The sequence below is a fragment of the Rhincodon typus genome, chromosome 5 (assembly GCF_021869965.1).
Source record: "Rhincodon typus isolate 14 chromosome 5, sRhiTyp1.1, whole genome shotgun sequence".
In the NCBI taxonomy this organism is placed as follows: Eukaryota; Metazoa; Chordata; class Chondrichthyes; order Orectolobiformes; family Rhincodontidae; genus Rhincodon; species Rhincodon typus.
Genome location: NC_063336.1, coordinates 14,657,345 through 14,678,646, shown reverse-complemented (window position 1 = coordinate 14,678,646; position 21,302 = coordinate 14,657,345). Strand labels below are relative to the sequence as shown.

At 43.1% G+C, this 21,302-nt stretch overlaps 1 protein-coding gene across 1 annotated transcript in view; it reads right to left on the bottom strand.

Moving 5' to 3' along the window:
* LOC109910552 (TOG array regulator of axonemal microtubules protein 2) overlaps positions 1-21,302 on the bottom strand; it is a 52,071-nt gene that overhangs the window by 16,106 nt on the left and 14,663 nt on the right. Inside the window, exons 6-12 of the mRNA XM_048597268.1 lie at positions 20,564-20,730; positions 18,655-18,811; positions 15,908-16,060; positions 13,216-13,357; positions 8,862-8,967; positions 6,150-6,385; positions 877-1,035 (exon numbers count right to left, since the gene is read on the bottom strand). Coding sequence (XP_048453225.1) covers positions 877-1,035; positions 6,150-6,385; positions 8,862-8,967; positions 13,216-13,357; positions 15,908-16,060; positions 18,655-18,811; positions 20,564-20,730 — 1,120 coding nt within the window. The remainder of the gene's footprint in view (positions 1-876; positions 1,036-6,149; positions 6,386-8,861; positions 8,968-13,215; positions 13,358-15,907; positions 16,061-18,654; positions 18,812-20,563; positions 20,731-21,302) is intronic.

Below are 21,302 nucleotides of genomic sequence, written 5' to 3'. Positions count from 1 at the left end.
CTTTGATCCACCATATCTGTGCCGGTCAAAAACAACCACCAAAATATTCCAACCCCATTTTCTGTCACTTGGCTCATAGTTATGTATACCTTGGCATCACAAGTGTACATCTAAATATTTCTTAAACGTTATGAGGGTTTCCACCTCAACCGGCCTTATAGGCAGCAAGTTCCAGATTCCCACCACCCTCTGGGTGAAAGACATTTTCCTCACACCACCTCTATATGTCCTGCCCCTTACCTTAAATCTATCTGTCTTGGTCATTAATCCCTCCATCAAAGGGGAAAGTCTCTTCCTATCTACCCTATCTATGTCCCTCAATCCATGTCTCCTTTCAGTCTCCTCTACTCCAAGGAAAACAACCCCAATCAATCCAATCTTTCTTCGTAACTAAAACTCTCCAGCCCAGGCAACATCCTGGTAAATCTCCTCTGCACCCTGTCCAGTGCAAATGACATCTCTCTTATAATGTGATTCCAGAACAGCACACAATGCAGTAGCTAACCAACATTTTATACAGTTTCAGCATGATCCCCTTGATCTTAAATCTATGCCTTGACTCTTCAAGGACCAGCGGACATGCAAACCAAGGTCTCTGTTCCTTGGTGCTTCCCAGGGTCCTAACATTCATCGTGCATTCCCTTGCCTCGTTGATCCTGGGTTTGTCCAGGGTCCCTATTTGGATGATACCTCACCTTGTTCAAAGCTAATTAGCCAGGAATTTGAGAAGACTGATATAACAAAGATTAAACTTCAAAAGACAAGTGAAGCAATTATTTAAATCTTTAATCCATCTTGCCCCACAGCTACCCCAAACCCTTCCCGTTGCACTTCAATCCCATCTACTATCCTGCTTGCTGAAACATCTGCTCACACCTGGTTTCCTGATTCCCATCCTGGGAGAATTTCACCATTGTTTGGACTATCTGGTCCATATTGTCCTTGTTACCCAACAAGAGTCTCTCAGCTCCAAGGCGTTCAACGATGCTCAGCAAATTCTCAGCAGTACATTTCCGAACAGTGGTGTTACGATGACTGCATAATGAGAGAAATAAAACAAAGTAAGCAACATTCCACATTTTTTTTTTTAAAAAGGAAATTTATTCATGAGAAATGGAGCCCAGCATGCCTTGATCTTCTGCAGTTGCCCTTGAGAAGGTGATGGCAAACTAACTTCTTGAACTGCTTCAGACTTTAGGGTATAGTAAAACCAAAATGCTGTTAGGGAGCGAGTTCCAGGATTTTGACCCAGAAATGGTGGAGGAACAACAATACAGTTCCAAGTCAGGATAGTGTGTGGTTCAGAGGGCAAACTTGCAGCTGGTGGTGTTCCCAGGAGTATCTGCTGCCCTTGTCCATCTAGGTGGCAGGGGCACTGGTATGGAGGGTGCTGTCAATGGAATGTTTCTGTTGGAGAGAAGGTCATTGATGAAGCAGCTGAAGACAGTTGGACCTAGGGCAATACTCTAAGGAATTCTTACAGAATTGTCCTGGAGCCAAGATAATTCCTCTAATGATCACAAACTATTTTTATTCGTGCTAAGGAGGTCTTCAAACAGTGGAGAGTTTTCCCAATGATTCCCATTGACGTCGATTTTGCAAGGACTCCTTGAAGTCATACCCAGTCAAATGCTGCCTCAATGTCATGAACAGTCACCCCCTGCCATTACCTCTTTTAGGATCATACAGTGCAGAACAGGCCTTCAGTCCATCGAGACTACACTGAGGGAAAAACAAATCTACTCTAAATCTACACCAGTTCAATTTTCCAGCACTTGGCCCAAAGCCTTCAATGTTATGACTTTTCAAGTGCTCATCCAAATACGTTTTAAAGGTTCAGGTTTCCCACCTCAACTAATCTCCCAGGCAGTGCATTCCAGATTCCCACCACCCTCTGGGTGAAAGCATTTCCTCAAATCCCCTGTAAATCTCCTGCCTTTCACCATAAAATTATATCCCCTGTTATTGATCCTTCAACTAAGCAGAGCAGCTGTTTTGATCCACCCTATCCGTGTCTCTTATGTTATGCACCTCAGTCAGGTCCCCTCTCAAACACCTCTGCTCTAAAGGAAACAACCTGATCTTATTCAGCTTCTCTTCACCCCTAAACCACTCCGTCCCAGCAACATCCTGGTGAATCTTGTCTGCACCCCCTCCAGGGCAACTATATCCTTCCAATAATGCAGTGATCAGAAGTGCATACAGAGCTCAAGCTGTGGCGTAACCAAATTTTTGAACATGTTTGGGCCACGGCTTTAACAAAGTCAGGAGCTGGTGGAACCCAAACTAAGCATCAGCGCATAAATGCTGTCTAAGTGCCAGTTGAAGCACTACTGACACTTTCCATCACTTTGCTGATGATTGAAAGTGGACTTCTAAGGAGAAAATTATTTGTCCTTGCTTTTTTGTTAACAAGGCATACCTGGACAACCTTCACATTGTCTGCTTGATGCAAGTATTTTATCTGTACTGAAACAACTTACCTAGGGATCCATACCTTCAATACTACTGCTGGGATTTGTCAGGGGCCATAGCCTTTGCATTATCCAGTGTTTTCAACCATTTCTTGACACCACATGGAGTGGTTGAAGACTAACATCCCTAATGCTGGGGACCTCTACAGGCGGCTGAGATAGATCAGTCCTTCTATGAGGATGGAGATATATGTGAAACCTTCTCTTCCTTTAGTTGTTTAATTGTCCACCACATTCATGACTGGATATGGCAGGAGTGCTGAGTTTAGATCTACTCTATTGGCTGTGGTTCACTTAGCTCTGACTATTGCATGCTGCTTGACATGCAAGTGGTCCTGTGCTGTAGTATCTCCTGGCTGAACCCTCATTTTTAGGGATCCTCCTGGCATGCCCAATTGCACTCTTCATCGAACAAGTTGGATGCTGAAAGTGTGTTGGAGTCAGGTGCAATTAGAGCATTCAAGAGGGCATTAGATGGTTATTTAAATAAAAATCAATATTCAGGGTTATGGGGAAGAGTCAGAAGAATGACTAACACAAGGTTCAAACAAAGAGCCAGGCTTGAACTGCCTCCTTCTGCACTGTAACAATTGGTGATCCCTTGACTTGAGATGCTCACAACATTAGGTTAAGTGGCTACAGACTGGGGTTCAATGTGATTCTGCTGATACTGATGGTCCACAGCACCTCATGGATACCCAGTTTTGATACCCTACACTATTTTGAATCTCTCTCACTTAGCAAGGTGACAGTGCCAGTTTCACTTTTATTCTTTGGAAGCCTGGTCACTACAGAAGATAGTTGAGAATCAACCACATTGCTGTGTTTTGCACCAGGTTCAGCTTTTCTCGTGGCCGAGTTACCAGTATAAACATAAGGGATGGACAATAAATAGGACATTCCTAATATGGTCCAAATATCAAAACCAAAATTAAAAAATGTCCCAAAGCTAAAGGAAAAGAAGCAACATCAAACCAAGGAAGAAATACTAACGCTAGCTGACAATCCAAGGGATTAAGGACAAAGAGGTTGGGTTTGAGGAAGGTTTTAAGCAGAGGAATAGCAAGTGACGAGAATTGGGGAAACACACATCGGAGCAGACAGATAGAACTTTGCTTTAACATCTCATCCAAAAGGCAGTATCTTTGACAGTGCAGTATACTCATTATTGCACTGGAGTTTCAGGGCAGTTTTGCATTATTTTATTCAGGGCCTGGAGTGGGACTTGAACCTGGGACCTTGTGATTCAGAGGCAAAAGTGGGCCAACTGTAGGATTTTGTCTGTGGCCTACAGAGGGAGAGAGACTAAACAATGAAAAATTTTAAACAGAAGTTTCAGGGGAGGTGATGACTGAGTGGCATTGTTACTGGACTAGTAATTCAGAGATGTCTTGGAGACAAGGGTACAAATCTCACCATGACAGGTGACAGAAATTGAATTCAAAAAAAAAAAATCTGGAATTGAAAGTTGACCATGAAACCACTGTCTATTGTGAGGGGAAAACCCATTTCACATTCACCTGACATCTTCAATCTCTTCCTCCAACAAGTCAAAGTCCCCACGTGCTCTAAGACAACCACCATCATTCCAATACCAAAGAAAGCACGTGCAATGTGCCTTAATGACTACTGGCCAGTGCCTCTGACCTCCATAATCATAAAGTGTTTCGAGAGGATGGTCATGACTCACATTAACTCGAGCCTCCCAGCCTGCTTTGATCCCCTGCAATTTGCCTAAAGACAAATCAGGTTCACAACAGACACCATTTCACTAGATCTACACTCATTCCTATAATATCTGGATAGCAAGGACTCCTGCTCAATGACAACAGCTCCATCTTCAACACCATAATCCCCACCAGATGAATCCCAAAATTCCAGGACCTAGCTCTCAGCTCCGCCCTCTGCAATTGGATCCTCAGCTTCCTGACTCTCAGACCGCAATCAGTGAAGATAGACAACTATGCCTGTTCCACAATAACCTCAACACTGGAGCACCCCCTACCACCACCCCCCACCCCGCCACCCAACCCCCCACCAACAATGCATCCTCAGCCCCCTACTGTACTCCCTGTACACCCATGACTGTGTAGCAAAATTCTAAACAAATGCCATCTATACGTTTGCCAATGACACCACCTTGGTAGTAAGGAGATAGAGGGCTTGGTGTCATGGTGCAACGATAACAACCTCTCCCTCAATTTCAGCAAAACAAAAGAACTGATTATTGACTTCAGACAGAAAGGAGCAGGACACACCCCCATCTACATCAACGGAGCTGAAGTGGAGACGGTTGAGAGCGTCAAGCTTCTAGGAGTGACGAGAACGAACAATCTGTCCTGGACTTCCCCCAAAGATACAACAGTCAAGAAGGCACTACAATCCCTCTTCTTCCTCAGGTGGCTTAGTAAATTTGACATGTCCATAAGGATGCTCACCAACTTCTACAGATGCACCACAGAAAGCATACAATCTGGATGCACAAGGGCCTGGTATGGCAACGACTCTACCCATGACCATAAGAAACTACAGACGGTTGTGTACACAGCCCGGACCATCACAGAGGCCAACCTTCCATCCATGGACTCCATTTACACTTCTCATTGTTGTGGAAAGGCTGCCAACATCGTCAAAGACTCCTCCCACCCCAGTAATGTTCTCCTATAAACTCTATCTTCTGGCAGAAGATACAGAAGCTTGAACACATGCACCCAACAGGCTCAAGAACAGCTTTTTCCCTGCCATTATTAGATTGCTGAATGGACACACTAACTTCAGATAATGTTGATCTCGCTAACATTGATCTTTCTTTGGGCACCTCCTGTGCAGTGCAACCTGTATGCCTTGTTCTATCTAAGCACCCTATCACATGCATATCCTCATTTACTGTGATCTGTCTATACTCCTCGCAAAACAAATATTTTCACTGTACTTAGGTACACGTGACTACAGTAAATCAAATCAAGTCAAATCTGGCTCACTGAGTCCTTTAGGGAAAGAAAGCTGCCGTCCTTATCTGGAGTTACATAAAAGACAGTAACTGAAGAAAGTAACTGATTCTTAATTGCCCTTGGAAACAGCCTATGCAAGCCATTCAGTTGTGTCGACCTTTAGGGCAACCTGGGATTCCGAATAAGAGCTGGCCAGCCATAACCCTTGAATGAATTGAGAAAAATTATGAAAGTTGGCTGTGAAAAAATCTAATCGTAGGCAATTAGATGTATTTCCAGAGATTAAAGAAAAAGGAAAGAATTACATTTCATCAATCAAAAGCTTTTTCAACATTCTGGCCCGTTCCTAAACGGTCATGCATTCTACAAGGCAGATTCTATGGAACAGGTAAAGGCCAATTAGCAATTAACAGGATTTCCCCAAGCCCATACAAGAGGCAGAAGAACAGGCACGGCCAAGATTTCTCTGGAGGAATGGTTCCCGAGTTGCCCTGTCTTAGAGGGTCACTTCGGGTCAGAGAGGTCCTGATGATGGACAGCGAGGAGTTCAGGCCTATTTCAGTTCTTGGTGGATGAAGTACAGAGGTAGTGAGAGGTGCACAAAGGAAGGCTGGAGTGTACACCTTGCACCAAATCACATTAAAATTAACACACGGAATCAGTTCATTAGGTGAGTAACAGAAAGGTTCCCTAATTTCTAAGTGCCGCTTGCATATTGGCTTACTTTAAACCGCCTGCGATAAGGGCAGTCAGTGCCCGCGATGGGCTCACATTCTCTGCCATGACAGCCAGTGCCTTGACCGCCTCCTCCCGGATGAACTCGTTGGAGTCGCCCGTCTTGTGAAGCAGGATTCTGGTCACTTCATCCACTTCCTGGTCCATGTTTCTCCTCAGCTGAGAGAACAGTTCACTGAGAGACAAGATCGCTGAGCGGGAAACTTTGGAACGTAAGTTATTGACCTGGAGAAATCAAAATATTTTACCAGCATTTAGCTAGGATCTGCTAGAACCCATTCATCAGTTTGCGAATACCATACTTTGAGAGCCAAAGGAATGAAACTAACAGTGAATCTGCATCTTAAAATTTGGCAGCAGGAATTTAACAATACTTGCCAACTTACCACAAGGCAAAATTATGCTGGATTCCAAAACACGTATTGGGATCTGCTTAGCGTAAACAAGGAGTTATCATCTGCCTTAAGATTTGGTCTGAATGGTTGGAAATTGTTGACATAATTCCAGGGGAGATCTGTCTCAACATACCACAACCAGTAGCAGCTCCACTGTCCTTTTTACAAAGAAACTAGGTAAAATAGGCACCAACTACTTCTAATTTGCCTCTGTCAATAGGTGTGGATCAGGGATAGAAAAAATGTAGCTCAATCCTGAATCCACGATGATTGGAGTCACACTACCATTTCCATCGTTAACGTCCTACATTTCATTTATCGCAGCCCGTGAACTATCTGAAATATTCCCTACTGACATACAGAGGCTATATTATTTACAGGATGTACTGCAACACCTCTTCAAAGATTCTTCAAAAGGAACTCCCCAGACTTGCAATCTCCATTTCCCAAGAAGACAATGGCAACAAGGAAGACTACAGAAATACGAACAGGAGTAGGCCATTCAGCCCCTCAAGCCTGTTCTGCCATTCAAGAGGACCATGGCTGTTCCGACATTCCTTGCATCCACTTTCCTGCCCTTTCCCCATAATCCTTGATTCCCCTATTGATCAAGAATCTACCTATTTCAGCCTTAAGTACAAGGAAACAAACCAACTCAAATTTCTCACATCACACACCATCCTGAGACCAAAACAAGCATTTCATCATCACTGGGTGAAAAATGCTGGAACTCTCTAATGAACAAGAACTAAGGTGGTACCTTCATCAGATGGACTAGAGGTTCACATGGAAGATTCGGCATCAGAGGTGAGCACTTAACAGCGGTATTGCCAGCAAGTGTCTACTTTCCAAGGGCGGACAAAGACAAAACATAACCCATGGGCTAATACAAATTTTCAAGAACAAGTACCTCCTCTTCCTCATGCACCCCAGTCCCTGCCTGACTACTGATTTCGCAATTATCAAATAGATGGAAATGAGAAGGATTTTGCAACACATTCCTTCTCATACATCTACAGTAACCTGCACTGCCCCACATTCATACCCAACTACATAGGAGATTCTTCAGGATCCCCAGCCCCACTTTCTCATCCAGAAACCATACTCCATACATAGACCTCCTTCTCCATGAGGAGCTTCCTGGTTTTCCACAGTTGGAAACTTGCATCTTGTTACTCCATTGTTTATGGCTCTGTTTGAAGAAACATTCCAGATTACATTAACATTCATTTGTCTAGAGTCTTTAATATAAGAAACATTCAAAGATGCTTCATAGCTAGTTGCAAGGAACTTTATTCACCTTTCTATATCACTATGCCATGATCTCTCACTTCAAGTTTTCAGCAAGTTCAGATCTTAACTGCCCCATAAATCTGACAGTTTCATTTCAGAGCTGTTTCTATTCCTCTGTTACTTATTTTAAAATTTATTTATGGGATATGGGCTTCTGTTGCCAACTGCCCTTGAGAATGTGGTGATGAGCTGCCTTCTTGAACCACTGCAGTCTATTTGGTGTAGTTAGCCCCATTGTGCTACAAGGAAGGGAGTTCCAGGATTTTGACCCAGCAACACTGAAGGAATAGCAATATATTTCCAAGTGAAAATGGTGAGGGGAACTTGCAGCTGGTGGTGTTCCCTTTTATCTGCTGTCCTTGTCTTTCAAGATGGTAGAGACTACATAGGTTTCTAATGCATGTTTCACAGCACACAAGAAATATGTATCTATCTCTTATGTTTACACTTATAATCCTACCAAGCAGTGCAATGCCATTTAGTCCATTATAGCTTTGAAAGAATTAACCAATTAGGCCCTTGCCTTTTCCCCAAGCTCTGGAATAATTCCCCTCCCGGCATGTAGTGAATTCCGTTTAACGGTTATGATGGAATCTGCTGGGACTACACTTTTAGGTAGTGCATTCCAGATCATATGACTATTCAATGAATTCCACTCCTCATTTCTTTCCTCAAAATGCTCCTAAGATTTTTTTTTTTTTTTTTTTTGAGTGTTTAGTTGTTTAGATCAGAGGGAAACATGTCCACAGATTATTGGCTTTCTTTGTCATTGTAGCATAGCAGATTTGTACTCCTCACTTTTATCACTTGCTGCCTTTTTTGTGGAAAGGGCCTTTCTTGCCTCTCCATGCCAGTTCTAAGGATAGGCCTGATCTGAAACTTATGTTTCCATTTCCCAGACATTTACCAACCGGTAACACCTCCGTTCTCAAGGTTTGAAATTTGGGAAAAGGCCTTCCCATGCTGGGTTTCAGAGAATAAGACCCAGAAAGCAGAGCTTCCACATCACCTACTTCTTTTGTCACTGCCAAGCAGACAGCATGAAGCCTTGTGAGGAGAAGCTCCTGATGGAATCGAGCCAAGCATCGAACATTTGATAACCCCTTCCTCTTCATTTCCCTGAAAGGACAAAACCAAAAAGAAAACGATTGAATTTTTCTTTGTGACAGACCAGAGGCATTTTTATGTTTTATTGTGAGGGGAACTGAATGCAAGAGGAAAGAGGTTATGCTTCAGTTATAGAGGGTATTGGTGAGATCACATCTGGCCACTGTATTTATGGAAGGATATTAATGCAATGGAAGCAGTACTGAGATGGTTTACTAAACTAATGCCTGGAATAAGTGGATTGCTTTTTAGGGAAAGGTTAGACAGGCTAGGGCTGTATCCTTTGGAGGTTAGTAGAGTTAGAGGTGACTTAACTGAAACATTCAAGATCCTGTGGGCTCTTGACCAGGATATGTTGAAAGGATGTTTCCACCAGGAGAGTCTAAAATTAGGGGTCACAGTTTATTAATAAGGATCATCCATTGAAGACAGAGATGAGAAACCAGTTTTTCTCTCATTACGTTGAGTGTCTTTAGAATTCCCTTCCTCAAAAGGCATTGGATTCAGAGTGTGCCTCACAGGATTTTCAGTGTTTCAATTTTAATGACTATAGAAATATAGGAAATGGACCAGCAATATCAGGAGATGCAATTTCCCTGGGAGTCAAATCTCACCTAATAGCCATCCATTATAAATACACATTTTATGAAGCATTGTCTATTTCTCTGAACAGAGTCATTCAAATCAAATTACCCAACGATCCCCATGTTTTGATATTAAGTTCCCACTCTGTTGCATTATTTGAGCTGCTTAACTCAAATATTGAACATTTTACACCTTTTAATGCAACAAACTCTTTTGAATTATCAGGACTTGAGCATGTTGCAGTCTCTAAAATACTCTATCAGCTTCTGCATTGTAGATCGCACCAACTCCTCTCATTGCAAGGCCACTGCAAGGTCGCAGGGACAGGCACCCAGCTTATGGATTGGAGAATCTCATGGCTGCTTGCTCACTCCTTTAGTACCCAATCACTTTGTATGCTTTCAGCATCCTTGCCTTATGTTATAGCACTTTGCCCCCTCAGCTACACCTTAAAGGCTGCCAGTATTTCTGTCTTGCCTTGCAGTTTAGTGCATACACAAAGCCAGGAAGCTTATCATGCTGGCCAACAGTCATCAGATAAAGGAGTGGGCATCTTGCTGTACAGCAATGTGCTACATCAATTTCTTGTCTGTATGTGGCAAACACACTGCACATGCACAAGCCTTCAGGCAGGAAAGCTCAGCACAGTAACTCAAGGGCAGCCTTTGGTATCAGTCCAGGAGCTTGAGCACGGTCAGTATGCCTGTCAGAGGGTCAGTATCTCTGCACTTCCGAGGATGAGGCCAAAGTCAGCCCTGTGGGTCCAGTGCCATCAGCCCAGGGAGTGGTGGGAAGATAGTCAGGGAGATTTACAGATGTTAGTCCAGAGTCTGCTCATTCATTGTACAGGGCTGACCAGCTAGGTCACTCCAAGTGGCTGTGGTCACTCCTGAGGGTCTGTCCACTATAAGTAAAGTGGGGTTTATCAGAGTCTATCATATCCCTTTATAATTTTATGCTCTCATCTACACTACAATGCCACCTAACTGTGTCATCAGCAAATGTGGATATATGACTTTCTATGCCACTATCCAAGTTGTTAATAAATAATGTGCATAATTGAGGCCCTAACATAGATCTTTGTGAGACACGTTGGTCACATCTTGCCAATTTGAGTACAATCCATTATCCTTTCAATCGGTGGCCTATCGCTCAAACAATTTCCCAATCATGTCAGTAATTTGTCCTCAATTTTACGGGCTTCTACCTTAGTTAACAGTGTCTTATGTGGGACTTCATCAAATGCCTTCTGGGGAAGTCTGAAAAAACAATAATCATAGACACTCCCCTGCCCACTACCTTAGTCACCCCTGCAAAGAATTCAATGAGGCTTATCAGACATTAGCTGCTGTGAATCCCTGATTAACTGAAAATTTTTTAAGGTGTTCAGTTATCCTTCCTTGATTATAGTCACCAAAAATTTCCGCATCACAGATATTAGCCTAAAAGGTTTGTAATTCCCTCAGTTTCCTTTCTTGCCCTTCTTAAAAAGTAGAGGGATGCATGCAATTTTCCAATCAAGACGGATGACCTTTGTATCTAGGGAATTCTGAAATATTATAGTCAAGACACTCCCCTAGTTCCTTTAACACTTTCAGATAGAAACAGTCAAGTCTTAAGGTTTTGTCACTCTTTACTTCTATGAATTTACTCATTTAACAGTATTAATTTTATTTAGTCCCTGCTCCTGATCCACTATTAATTTTCTCAGGACTTCCGGGAAGAACCTCAAGTAGAGGTGCAGCTTGAAAACGGGTCTTGGCCGAAACTGGCATTGGAATGAAGGCTTGGAATTGTCACATCCACAATGGTTGACTTCAAATGGCAAAACACTGGACAATAACTCAAGAGCTTAAGACAGAGGTGTAAATCTTTAAGTGATTAAACAGATTGCACACATTAATACTGAGCTCTACTGCAGTGATTCAATAAGGATATAAAGCACTGTTTGAATAACAAGACAATCCGCATTACAGAGATAGTAGGAATAGCAGATGCTGGAGAATCTGAGATAACAAGGTGTAGAGCTGGATGAACACAGCAGGCCAAGCAGCATCAGAGGAGCAGGAAGGCTGACATTTCGGGCCTAGACCCTTCTTCAGAAATGGGGGAGGGGAAGGGGGTTCTGAAATAAATAGGGAGAGAGGGGGAGGCGGATAGAAGATGGATAGAGGAGAAGATAGCTGGAGAGGAGACAGACAGGTCAGATAGGCGGGGACGGAGCCAGTAAAGGTGAGTGTAAGTGGGGAGTTAGGGAAGAGATAGGTCAGTCCAGGGAGGATGGACAGGTCAAGGGGGCGGGATGAGGTTAATAGGTAGGAGATGGAGGTGCGGCTTGAGGTGGGAGGAAGGACAGGTTAGGGAGGCGGGGACAAGCAGGGCTGGTTTTGGGATGCGGTAGAGAGAGGGGAGATTTTGAAGCGTGTGAAGTCCACCTTGATACCATTGGGCTGCAGGGTTCCCAAGAAAATATGAGGTGCTGTTCCTGCAACCTTCGGGTGGCATCGTTGTGGCACTGCAGGAGGCCCAGGATGGACATGTCATCTGAGGAATGGGAGGGGGAGTTGAAATGGTTCGCAACTGGGAGGTGCAGTTGTTTAGTGCGAACCGAGCATAGGTGTTCCGCAAAGCAGTCCCCAAGCCTCCGCTTGGTTTCCCCGATGTAGAGGAGGCCACAACGGGAACAGCGGATGCAGTATACCACATTAGCAGATGTGCAGGTGAACATCTGCTTGATGTGGAAAGTCTTCTTGGGGCCTGGGATGGGGGTGAGGGAGGTGTAGGGGCAGGTGTAGCACTTCCTGCGGTTGCAGGGAAAAGTGCCGGGTTTGGTGGGGCTGGAGGGGAGTGGGGAGCGGACAAGGGAGTCACGGAGAGTGGTCCCTCCGGAAAGCGGATAAGGGTGGGGAAGGAAAAATGTCTTTGGTGGTGGGGTCGGATTGCAGATGGCAGAAGTGTCGGAGGATGATGCGTCGGATCCGGAGGTTGGTGGGGTGGTACGTGAGGACGAGGGGGATTCTATTTTGGTTGTTATTGCGGGGAGTGGGTGTGAGGGATGAGTTGCGGAAAATGCGGGAGACACAGTCAAGGGCGTTCTCGACCACTGAGGTGGGGGGAAATTGCGGTCCTTGAAAAACGAGGACATCTGCGATGTTTGGGAGTGGAAAGCCTCATCCTGGGAGCAGATGCGGCGGAGGCGAAGGAATTGGGAAGAGGGGATGGCATTTTTGCAGGAAGGTGGGTGGGAGGAGGTGTATTCTAGGTAGCTGGGGGAGTCGGTGGGCTTGAAATGGATATCGGTTTCCAGGTGGTTGCCAGAGATGGAAACAGAGGCCCAGGAAGGAGAGAGAGGTATCAGAGATGGTCCAAGTGAACTTAAGGTTGGGGTGGAAGGTGTTGGTGAAGTGGATGAACTGATTGAGCTCCTCATGGGAGCACGAGGCGGCGCCGATACAGTCATCAATGTAAGGAGGAAGAGGTGGCGTTTAGGGCCAGTGTAGCTACGGAAGAGGGATTGTTCCACGTGACCTACAAAGAGGCAGGCATAGCTTGTCAGTACCCATGGCCACCCCCTTTGTCTGTAGGAAGTGGGAGGAATTGAAGGAATTCTTTGATTCAGGTTTTCTCAGCTGCCTCGAAGTAAAGAATATTTTAAAATCCAGACTTGTTTCTGACCAGTCGCTGTTAGCCAGGAGTTTCAGTGCCTCGGTCAATCCTTGCTCCTGTCGGGTGAACGAGTGCATTTCCAGGAATTCTTCTTCATCCATTTCTGCATCTCCTTCTGGGGAATCCGAAGGGAAGCCAGGCAGTGACTGAGCTGGAAGAGCAGACATGTTAGGCAGCAAAACATCAGTCTCAAAGGAAATAAAACATTGTGGTTAGGAAGACAGCAATTGTTGGTAACTAAACTGGCCAATTTTCATCCAATCTAACTTGTTATCTACAGTCGTGGTAGTCACATGATACAACATTAGTGGAATTTTCAGCAAAACACTGCAATTCATCTCAATCAATCAATTAGTCCACAATAGACCCAAACATAAGGGAAGGTCCATATGCTGGAAGGGTTTGGAAAATAGTCCAGATGCACTATTCCTCTTAAAAACACTATACCTACCACAAAGAATCACAGAATGCTTTTTAGCATGCTGATGCCATTTGGCCCATCATATTTGTGCTGGCTCTTTGCAGCTTAGCTAGTCCCAAAAAAAATCAGCCTTTCCCTCTGACTGCAAATTTTATCTTATCCTTCATAACCGTTCACTGTATTAAAATAACATACCCATCTTGCCTTTAGTTCTTTTGTCAGTCATTATAAATTGCTGACCTCTGGTTCTTGGCATTTACACCAATGAGAAAAGTTTTTATCCACTCAGTCCCCAATGTCTCTCAATTTTGAGCACCTCCATCAAACTTTCTGCTCCCTAAAGAACACAAGCCAGCTTCTCCAGTCTATTCATGTAACTGAAGTCTCTCACCCTTCTTATAAATCCCCCCTGATGCTATCACATCATTCCTAAAGCGTGGTGTCCAGAATGGGACATAATATTCCAGTTGAGGCTGTACCAGTGATTTTATTTTTAAGGGGTAGATATAACTTCCTGGCTTTGATACTTCATGCCTCTACTCAGAGTCCAGGATACCAAAGCTTTTTCAACTTCCCTTGCTATCTTCAATGAATGATGCACATGCACCTCCAGGTTTTTCTACTCCTGCAATTTCAACTCCTCAATCTAGAATCTTACCTTTTAGTTAATATTGCCTCTCATTTTATTCTACCAGAATGCATCACCTCACGCTTCTTAGCATTAACCTTCACCTGCTACATGTCCACCTATTGCACCAATCTGTAGGTGACCTCTTTATCACGGATTGTCACATCTCAAAATACTCAAGTATTTGTCAACATGCAAATTTTGAAATTGTGCCCTATTCACAACAGGTCTAGTTCATTAACATATATCAAGACAACTAGTTGTTCTAATACCTGCTGCCTCTCAGCACCAGGGACTCGGGTGCAATTCCGCCCTTGGGTGACCGTCTGTGTGGAGTTTGCACATTCTCCCAGTGTCTGTGTGGGTTTCCCCCTGATTCTCCGGTTTCCTCCCACAGTCCAAAGATGTGCAGGTTAGGTGGATTGGCCATGCTAAATTGTCCATATTGTCCAGGGATGTGCAGGCTATGGCAGTTAGCCATGTGGGGTTACAGGGATAGGGTAGTGGGCTGGTCTGGGTGGGATGCTCTTCAGAGGGTTGGTGCGGACTCGATGGGCTTAATGGCCTCTTTATGCACTATAAGGATTCCAGGATTCTATTTTGTCATGGTCAACATCAAAATCCCCAAATCTGTATTTGAATCACCTCTGAATCTTCTCATATTAATGTCTTGCCAATCACAATTTTAAAATATATTAATGTCATTGCTAAAGTTACGGTAAACTGCTGCTGGGTATTAAATGTTTTTGAATACATATAAAGATGAAGTAGCCGAGACACTGGGGAGGTTGGCTCAGAGCTGAGAGACTGAGCAAGGCAATAAATTCCTTCGAAGTAAAACTGTGTCTTGGTTTCTCCTTCACCAGCCAGCTTGGATTATGTCAAGATCTCTTTCCCATTAAGAACATGCCTAATTTTTGCCTTATATGATAGACATGGGTATATGTACGAAGGAGCAAGTCATATACTTGCAAGAAGGGAATGTTTTCTATTTTGAGTGGGTTCTATAGTTGATGCATAATCTAGCCCACCATATCAGCACTCAGGCAGTAAATAAATAATTTCACATCATCCCTAACCCCACTCCATGGTTTATGTGAAGAGGAGCTGGGAGTTACCCTACAATGTTTTACTCACCCCTGAAAAACATGACTTCTATTACCTCGAAGGACAAGGGCAGCAGATACATGGGAGTACAAACTGAAAATTTCCCACCATCTGCCAAGCTTAAAACATCTGAAACCAAGAACAACAAGGGCAGTTGGAACATTGAAAACACCACTACATGCAGGTTTTTCTGAGTCAAGCATCACCCTGACTTGGAACATACAACTGTTCCTTCAGTATCACTAAATCGAAGTCCTGGACCTCCCTTCCCAACAACATTGTCAATGTAACTGCAGCAGTTCACTGGCACCTTCTCCAGGGCAAGTAAGGAAAGGCCTTGGCAGTGATGCTCAGATCCCATGAAAGACTAAACAATGAATAATTGGGCAGAGTGTAGCCTTACCTGTGGCATCCTCATATTTATTCTTCCCTCTCCATCGTACTCTCCTAGCACTCCCCACGAACCTCTCGCTAACTAAAACAAGCAGAACTACAAGTGAATTAGCTGTGCTTAGGCACTATTCCATATTATACTATTTGTTTACCTGAGAAATGTCGAGGTACATTGTTGGTCTGAATGATATTTGGGATGCTCGGCAGCGAAGGACAATTGATTCGTTTTCGCAATGAACTGCCATTATTGAGAGTAGAGCTAAGACTGATCTTGCTGAATTCCTTACTGTTCAGTAACTCCAGAACTGCACAAAAAAGAAACACAGGCAGCCACCGTGTATCTTTCTATGAACCTCATCAACAACAAATTGTACTGATACAACACACACCACAAAATAAAAGATGCTTCACAGGACTGTAAATCAGATTAAACTGATCCCTAGCACACACCAGGACAGGTTACTAAATGTTTGTTCAGAGAAGTAGGACTTAAGGAGCACCTTTACAAGATCAGAGATTTTCCAGAGGAGATTTTCCATAGTTCAGGGACTTGAACTCCAGTGATGGAATGGAAGAAGTGGGAAACATACAAGAGAAGCAATTAAATTCACACAATTTTATAGGACACTGTCTCTCTGACTTCACCCTCCAGTTCACCAGAGCCAATGTCTCTCCAAATGCACAGGCAGACAGGACCTCTGTCTCATTATATTTGTTGATGTGAAAAGACATTTTTTTTTTTCTCACCATTCATAGCAGCTTTAAGTTAAGACATTTAACACACTGGAAAAACACAAGTCCTTTTCCGTTTTCTATCAATTCAAGAGGCAAGACTCCTAATGAGTTCATTCTATTTTGAGCTTGGCAACATCAATCTCGCCACATCTTTAGATGGTAATAGTGGAGTAGGCAGCGTTCGGGCTCAGCCTGGGGCTCGCTTCTCTTTTTTGTCCCTTTTCTTGTTCTTCTCTTTTTTAAAATTTTTAAGTTTTAAGTTTTATTTAAACTTACCTTGTGGAGAGCAGAGGGCAGTGATGGCATTGGAGCATTGCAGCAGTTTAGGGTCTGGAGTGGGACAGTCAGTGAGCCCAGAGCAGAGCTGGAAAGCTAGTGGTCAGCAGGCTGGTACAGAGTTGGATGGCCAGCGGTGAGCAGGCCCAGAGCAGAGCGGCCGGCAGGGTGTGGGCCCAGAGCGCGGCCGCTGGCGGTCAGCAGACTGTGGTCCATTGGGATCAGCAGCTTGTGAACCCCAGCACAGGGGAGAGTGACACATGCGGAATGCCCCCAGCGTGCAATGGCTGCAGGCTACAGAAAGATGGTAATATCTATCTTTTAACTTTAGTTCTTTATTTTTGTAATTTACACAATGTAGAACTGTAATGTAGAACTTTTAGCTTTTTTTTAATTTCTCTATTTTTGTATCTAATGTATTTTGAAACCTAAGATTTGTAACAAGGTACTTTGCATAGCATATATGGCGACATTGTACACATTGCACTGTACTTCTGTACTTTTGGGCTCGAGTACATGTGACAATAAACCTAATTCTAATTCTAATCGTCACCAATGCAATGCTTCTTCTTTAAATGATTACAATACAATATACAAAATAACAAAATGTCTCTTGTAAACATGTTGTTGAACTTAAAGCCTAGGGGTCATGAGTTCAAATGTCAAACTGGTAAATTTAAATTGCATCAATAAATCTGGTAATTTGTGGCATAGCATATCATAATGTTAAAGATTGAAGTAGTGTCTTTCCATCCTTTTCCATATCTTGGTAACATTTTAAAAAGACACATCAAATGTGGATTTTTGTGTCTGTACTATGACACATATCCACACATTCCCTTGATTGAAGGTAGATATGATTTATTTTGCACATGGAAGTGAAAAAATTATAGCAAATATCATCCAGCAATGGCGAGGAAAGAGATGGTTGTGTAGTGATAATGGCGCTGGACTAGGAATTCAGAATCCTCCTGCTAACATTCAAAGTTTGAATCCCACCATGGCAGATGGCAAAATTTGAATTCGATAAAAATCTTAAATATAAAGCTAACTTAATGGTATCTGCTATCAGGGGGAAAAACCCATCTGGCTCATTTTAGGGAGAAGATTTGCCAGCTCCAAATTTCTCCAACAGTTTAATTACTTATCTGCTCTGGCTTACATGTGTTTCCAAACTACAGAAGTTTAGTTGACTCTTAATTGCCCTCTTGCCCTCTTTCATCTGTGGGCAATTAATGCTGACCTGGCCAGCGATGCCCATATCCCGTGAACAAATAACAAGGTATTATTATTAGCTCCGAGGATGGGTTGGACAAACTCAGATTGTTTACGCTGAAGTGTTGGAGGCTGGGGGGACGACTTGATGGAAGTATATAAAATTATGAGGCATGGATTAGGTGGATAGTTGGAGTCTTTTTCCTGGGTGGAACTGTCAAATACTAGGGGGCATAGGTTTAAGGTGAGAGGGCAAAAATTTAAGGGAGCTAAGGAAGGAAAGCTTTGTTTTGAAACACAGAAGATGGTAGGTGCTTGGAACACGCTGCCAGAGAAGATGATAGAAGCAGATACAATAGAAAATAATAGACAGACATATGAACAGAAAGGAAATTGAGGGACACAGACAATGTGCAGGCAGATGGAATTAATTTAAAATCATCCTGGTCTGCACAGATATGGTGGGCCGAAGGGCCTGTTCCTATGTACTGTCCAATACTCTAAGAAAAGGCTTAGAGTTGTCGAGTTTAGGGCTTTGAATTTCCAGACACACCCCTGACCCTGATCCTGATCCTGCCCCCACCAACAGCATCTCATAATTGCTCTCCACTTAAAACCTCCCTTCCCTGATAAAGTTTATTTCCTCCCCCTACCGTGACATCTGCTTCATTACCTGGGACAGTATCGCTGTGGGGTGTGATCTCCTGGAGTTGCTCTCTCAGCTGCTGTTTTAGCTTGCTTTCCTTCCGTTGTTGTCTCTGCTCCATCTCTTCCCTCCGTTTCTGATGCATCTTCTCCTGCACTGACTTTGAGATTGTCATGTGACATAGCTGTGGAAAATTTGGGGGGCCAGTGCGGAGGTAGAAAATAGATTTAGCATTGAAGTACTGATGCCGAGATTTTCAATTCCCACATAGAAGCAAGGGTTTACCACACTCCAGATGAAGATACAGGTAGTTCTCCCATAATGCGAAAGTTGCGTTTTTGCATGACCGCGCGCTAGAGAAAATTGCTATACCTGTATATCAGAAAGTTTGCGTTATCCAAACAGCATCCACTATGCATCAATCGCTTTACAGCCAATTCACATTAACAAAACACGCGTTATAGCAAAACTACCTGTATGAAATGAAAACTCTAACACAAGAAACATTGATGGAACAGAGTTCCTGAGGCACTGACAGTTTAACTGTATGTTCTTACAGATATTTTTAATCAGCCTGTTCAGAGATGTTATTATATATCTATGGAACAGGTGGGACTTGAACCCAGGCCTCCTGGCTCAGAGGTAGGGACACTATCAATGTGCCACAAGAAACTCATTCATATGTTTAATATGGATACTAACAATCCAATTTGGATTAAAATCTTGGAGGCATCAGTCTCTTTCTAAAGTAAGTTCTCTCAGGTCTTTGTGTCTTCTTGTCACTTAGGACATCATGATGCTAGGCAACAGTAATGTTTTTCACTTTTTGTTTTCTGCAGCATTAAATGTACATGAACACATTTCTAGACAATCCTGAGCCAGTAATGAATGGGACTGAAAAATGAAATGAAAACTATGTCTTGCCTTTGTAACACAAACAGTATCGAAAAACAAATTAAACTTTAAGCCATACATGACCCTGGCCACTTCGAAATCCAAGTGTGCAAATAGTAATATTATATCATATCATGAACAGTGTGCATGTCCTATTTCAACCACTTGACTTCAGGCCCTCAGAATATCCTTTGCTTCCCTTCTGAATATATCTGTCGGGTTTTGGGGAAATCTCAACTACTTCCTGTGCAGACAGTTCCACATTCAACCTGTTTTCTCAGGAAGGTAATTCTTCTAGCTCCCATTTGGATTTATCAGGAACTATCTTGTTTCCTGGTACCTGGTTTTGAATTCTCCAAAGCATTTTTAGCATTGGCATTGCTTTACTGCCCTCCGACATCACTTTTAATGATTTGTTCAGCTATATCCAGAGATTCCTTTGTTCTCCCACTCTTTTCAAGTTTTTCTCTTATTTTGCAAGGCATGGTTAATGTTTATGTTTTTCCCAATCTGGAAAGCATTGCCTGAAAAGGTGAAGGAAGCAAATTCAATCATAGCTGTACTTGAAACAGAAAAGTTTGCAGGGCTATGGTTAAAGAGCAGAAGAGTGGAACTAATTGAGTTTTAACTTTTAAAGAGCTGGCACCGTCTTGGCAGTTTGCTTCTGTGCTAATTGATGAAATGAGCAGATAAAGTTCAATGCAGAGCTGTGTGAGGCGAAGCACTTTGGTCAGAAGAACAGTGAAAGACAATACAAAATGGGGGTATAATTCTAAAGGGGGTGCAGGAGCAAAGGAACCTGGGTGTATATGTACACAGATCATTGAAGGTGGCCGGAGAGGTGGAAAGAGCAGTAACTAAAGCATATGGTGTCCTCAGCTTTATGAATAGAAGCATGGAATTTAAGAGCAAAGAGGTGATTTTGAGTTTATACAAGAAATTTTGTTAGACCTCAGCTGGAGTATTGCGTACATTTCTGGGTGTCACATTATAGGAAGGATATGAATACGCTGAAAGTTATGATGCCAACGTCAATACTCACTCTTTCTTCATTCTCCGTTTCCACATCCTCCACTGACTCCTGTTTACTCACTTCTGGACCTGTTTCTGTACTCAGTCTGAATGAGATGACCATAGTCTGGTTCAGTGATGGCCCTTCACTTTTGTCCTTCTTGGCTGACAATGGTGTGCTTTGGTCTGTACAATGTTCTGTTGAAGTGATGGCACAAAGGTTCAGTTTAGCCCTGTGTCACAACCACAGTATGATCAGTGAACAGTGAACGATATGGACTATTTAACTCCTTTCTAGTTTCCTTTTGTGTTCCTGTTAAAAATAGCCAGCAGCAAAACTTTAGTTTTAAAACAGGTTCAAAGCAATTGTACAGCTATTGCCAAAAGTTACAAAATAAAAACGTGATATATCAGATAAAATGATGAAAGAAGACATAGATTTAAAAAATACTGAAAGTTGAAAATGAAATCTGTCCAGGAATGGCTTGCTTGAAGATTTCTTTCTCTGAAGGTGTAGGTGTTGAAAAATTTGAAGTTAGAATTCAACAGTTTCACTGCTTTCTATAGTTAAATATTTGGAGGTTGTCTGCACAACTTATCTCAGTAAGTAGAGTTGGCATGGGTGGGGGGAGAAGAGAGAGAGAGAGAAAAAGACAGACAAGATACTCATCCCTCACTAATTCTGTGTTTACAAGCTTGCAGATTGCCTGGACCCTTTAGGCAGAAGGTGCAGAGCTGGATGAACACAGCACGCCAAGCAGCATCATAGG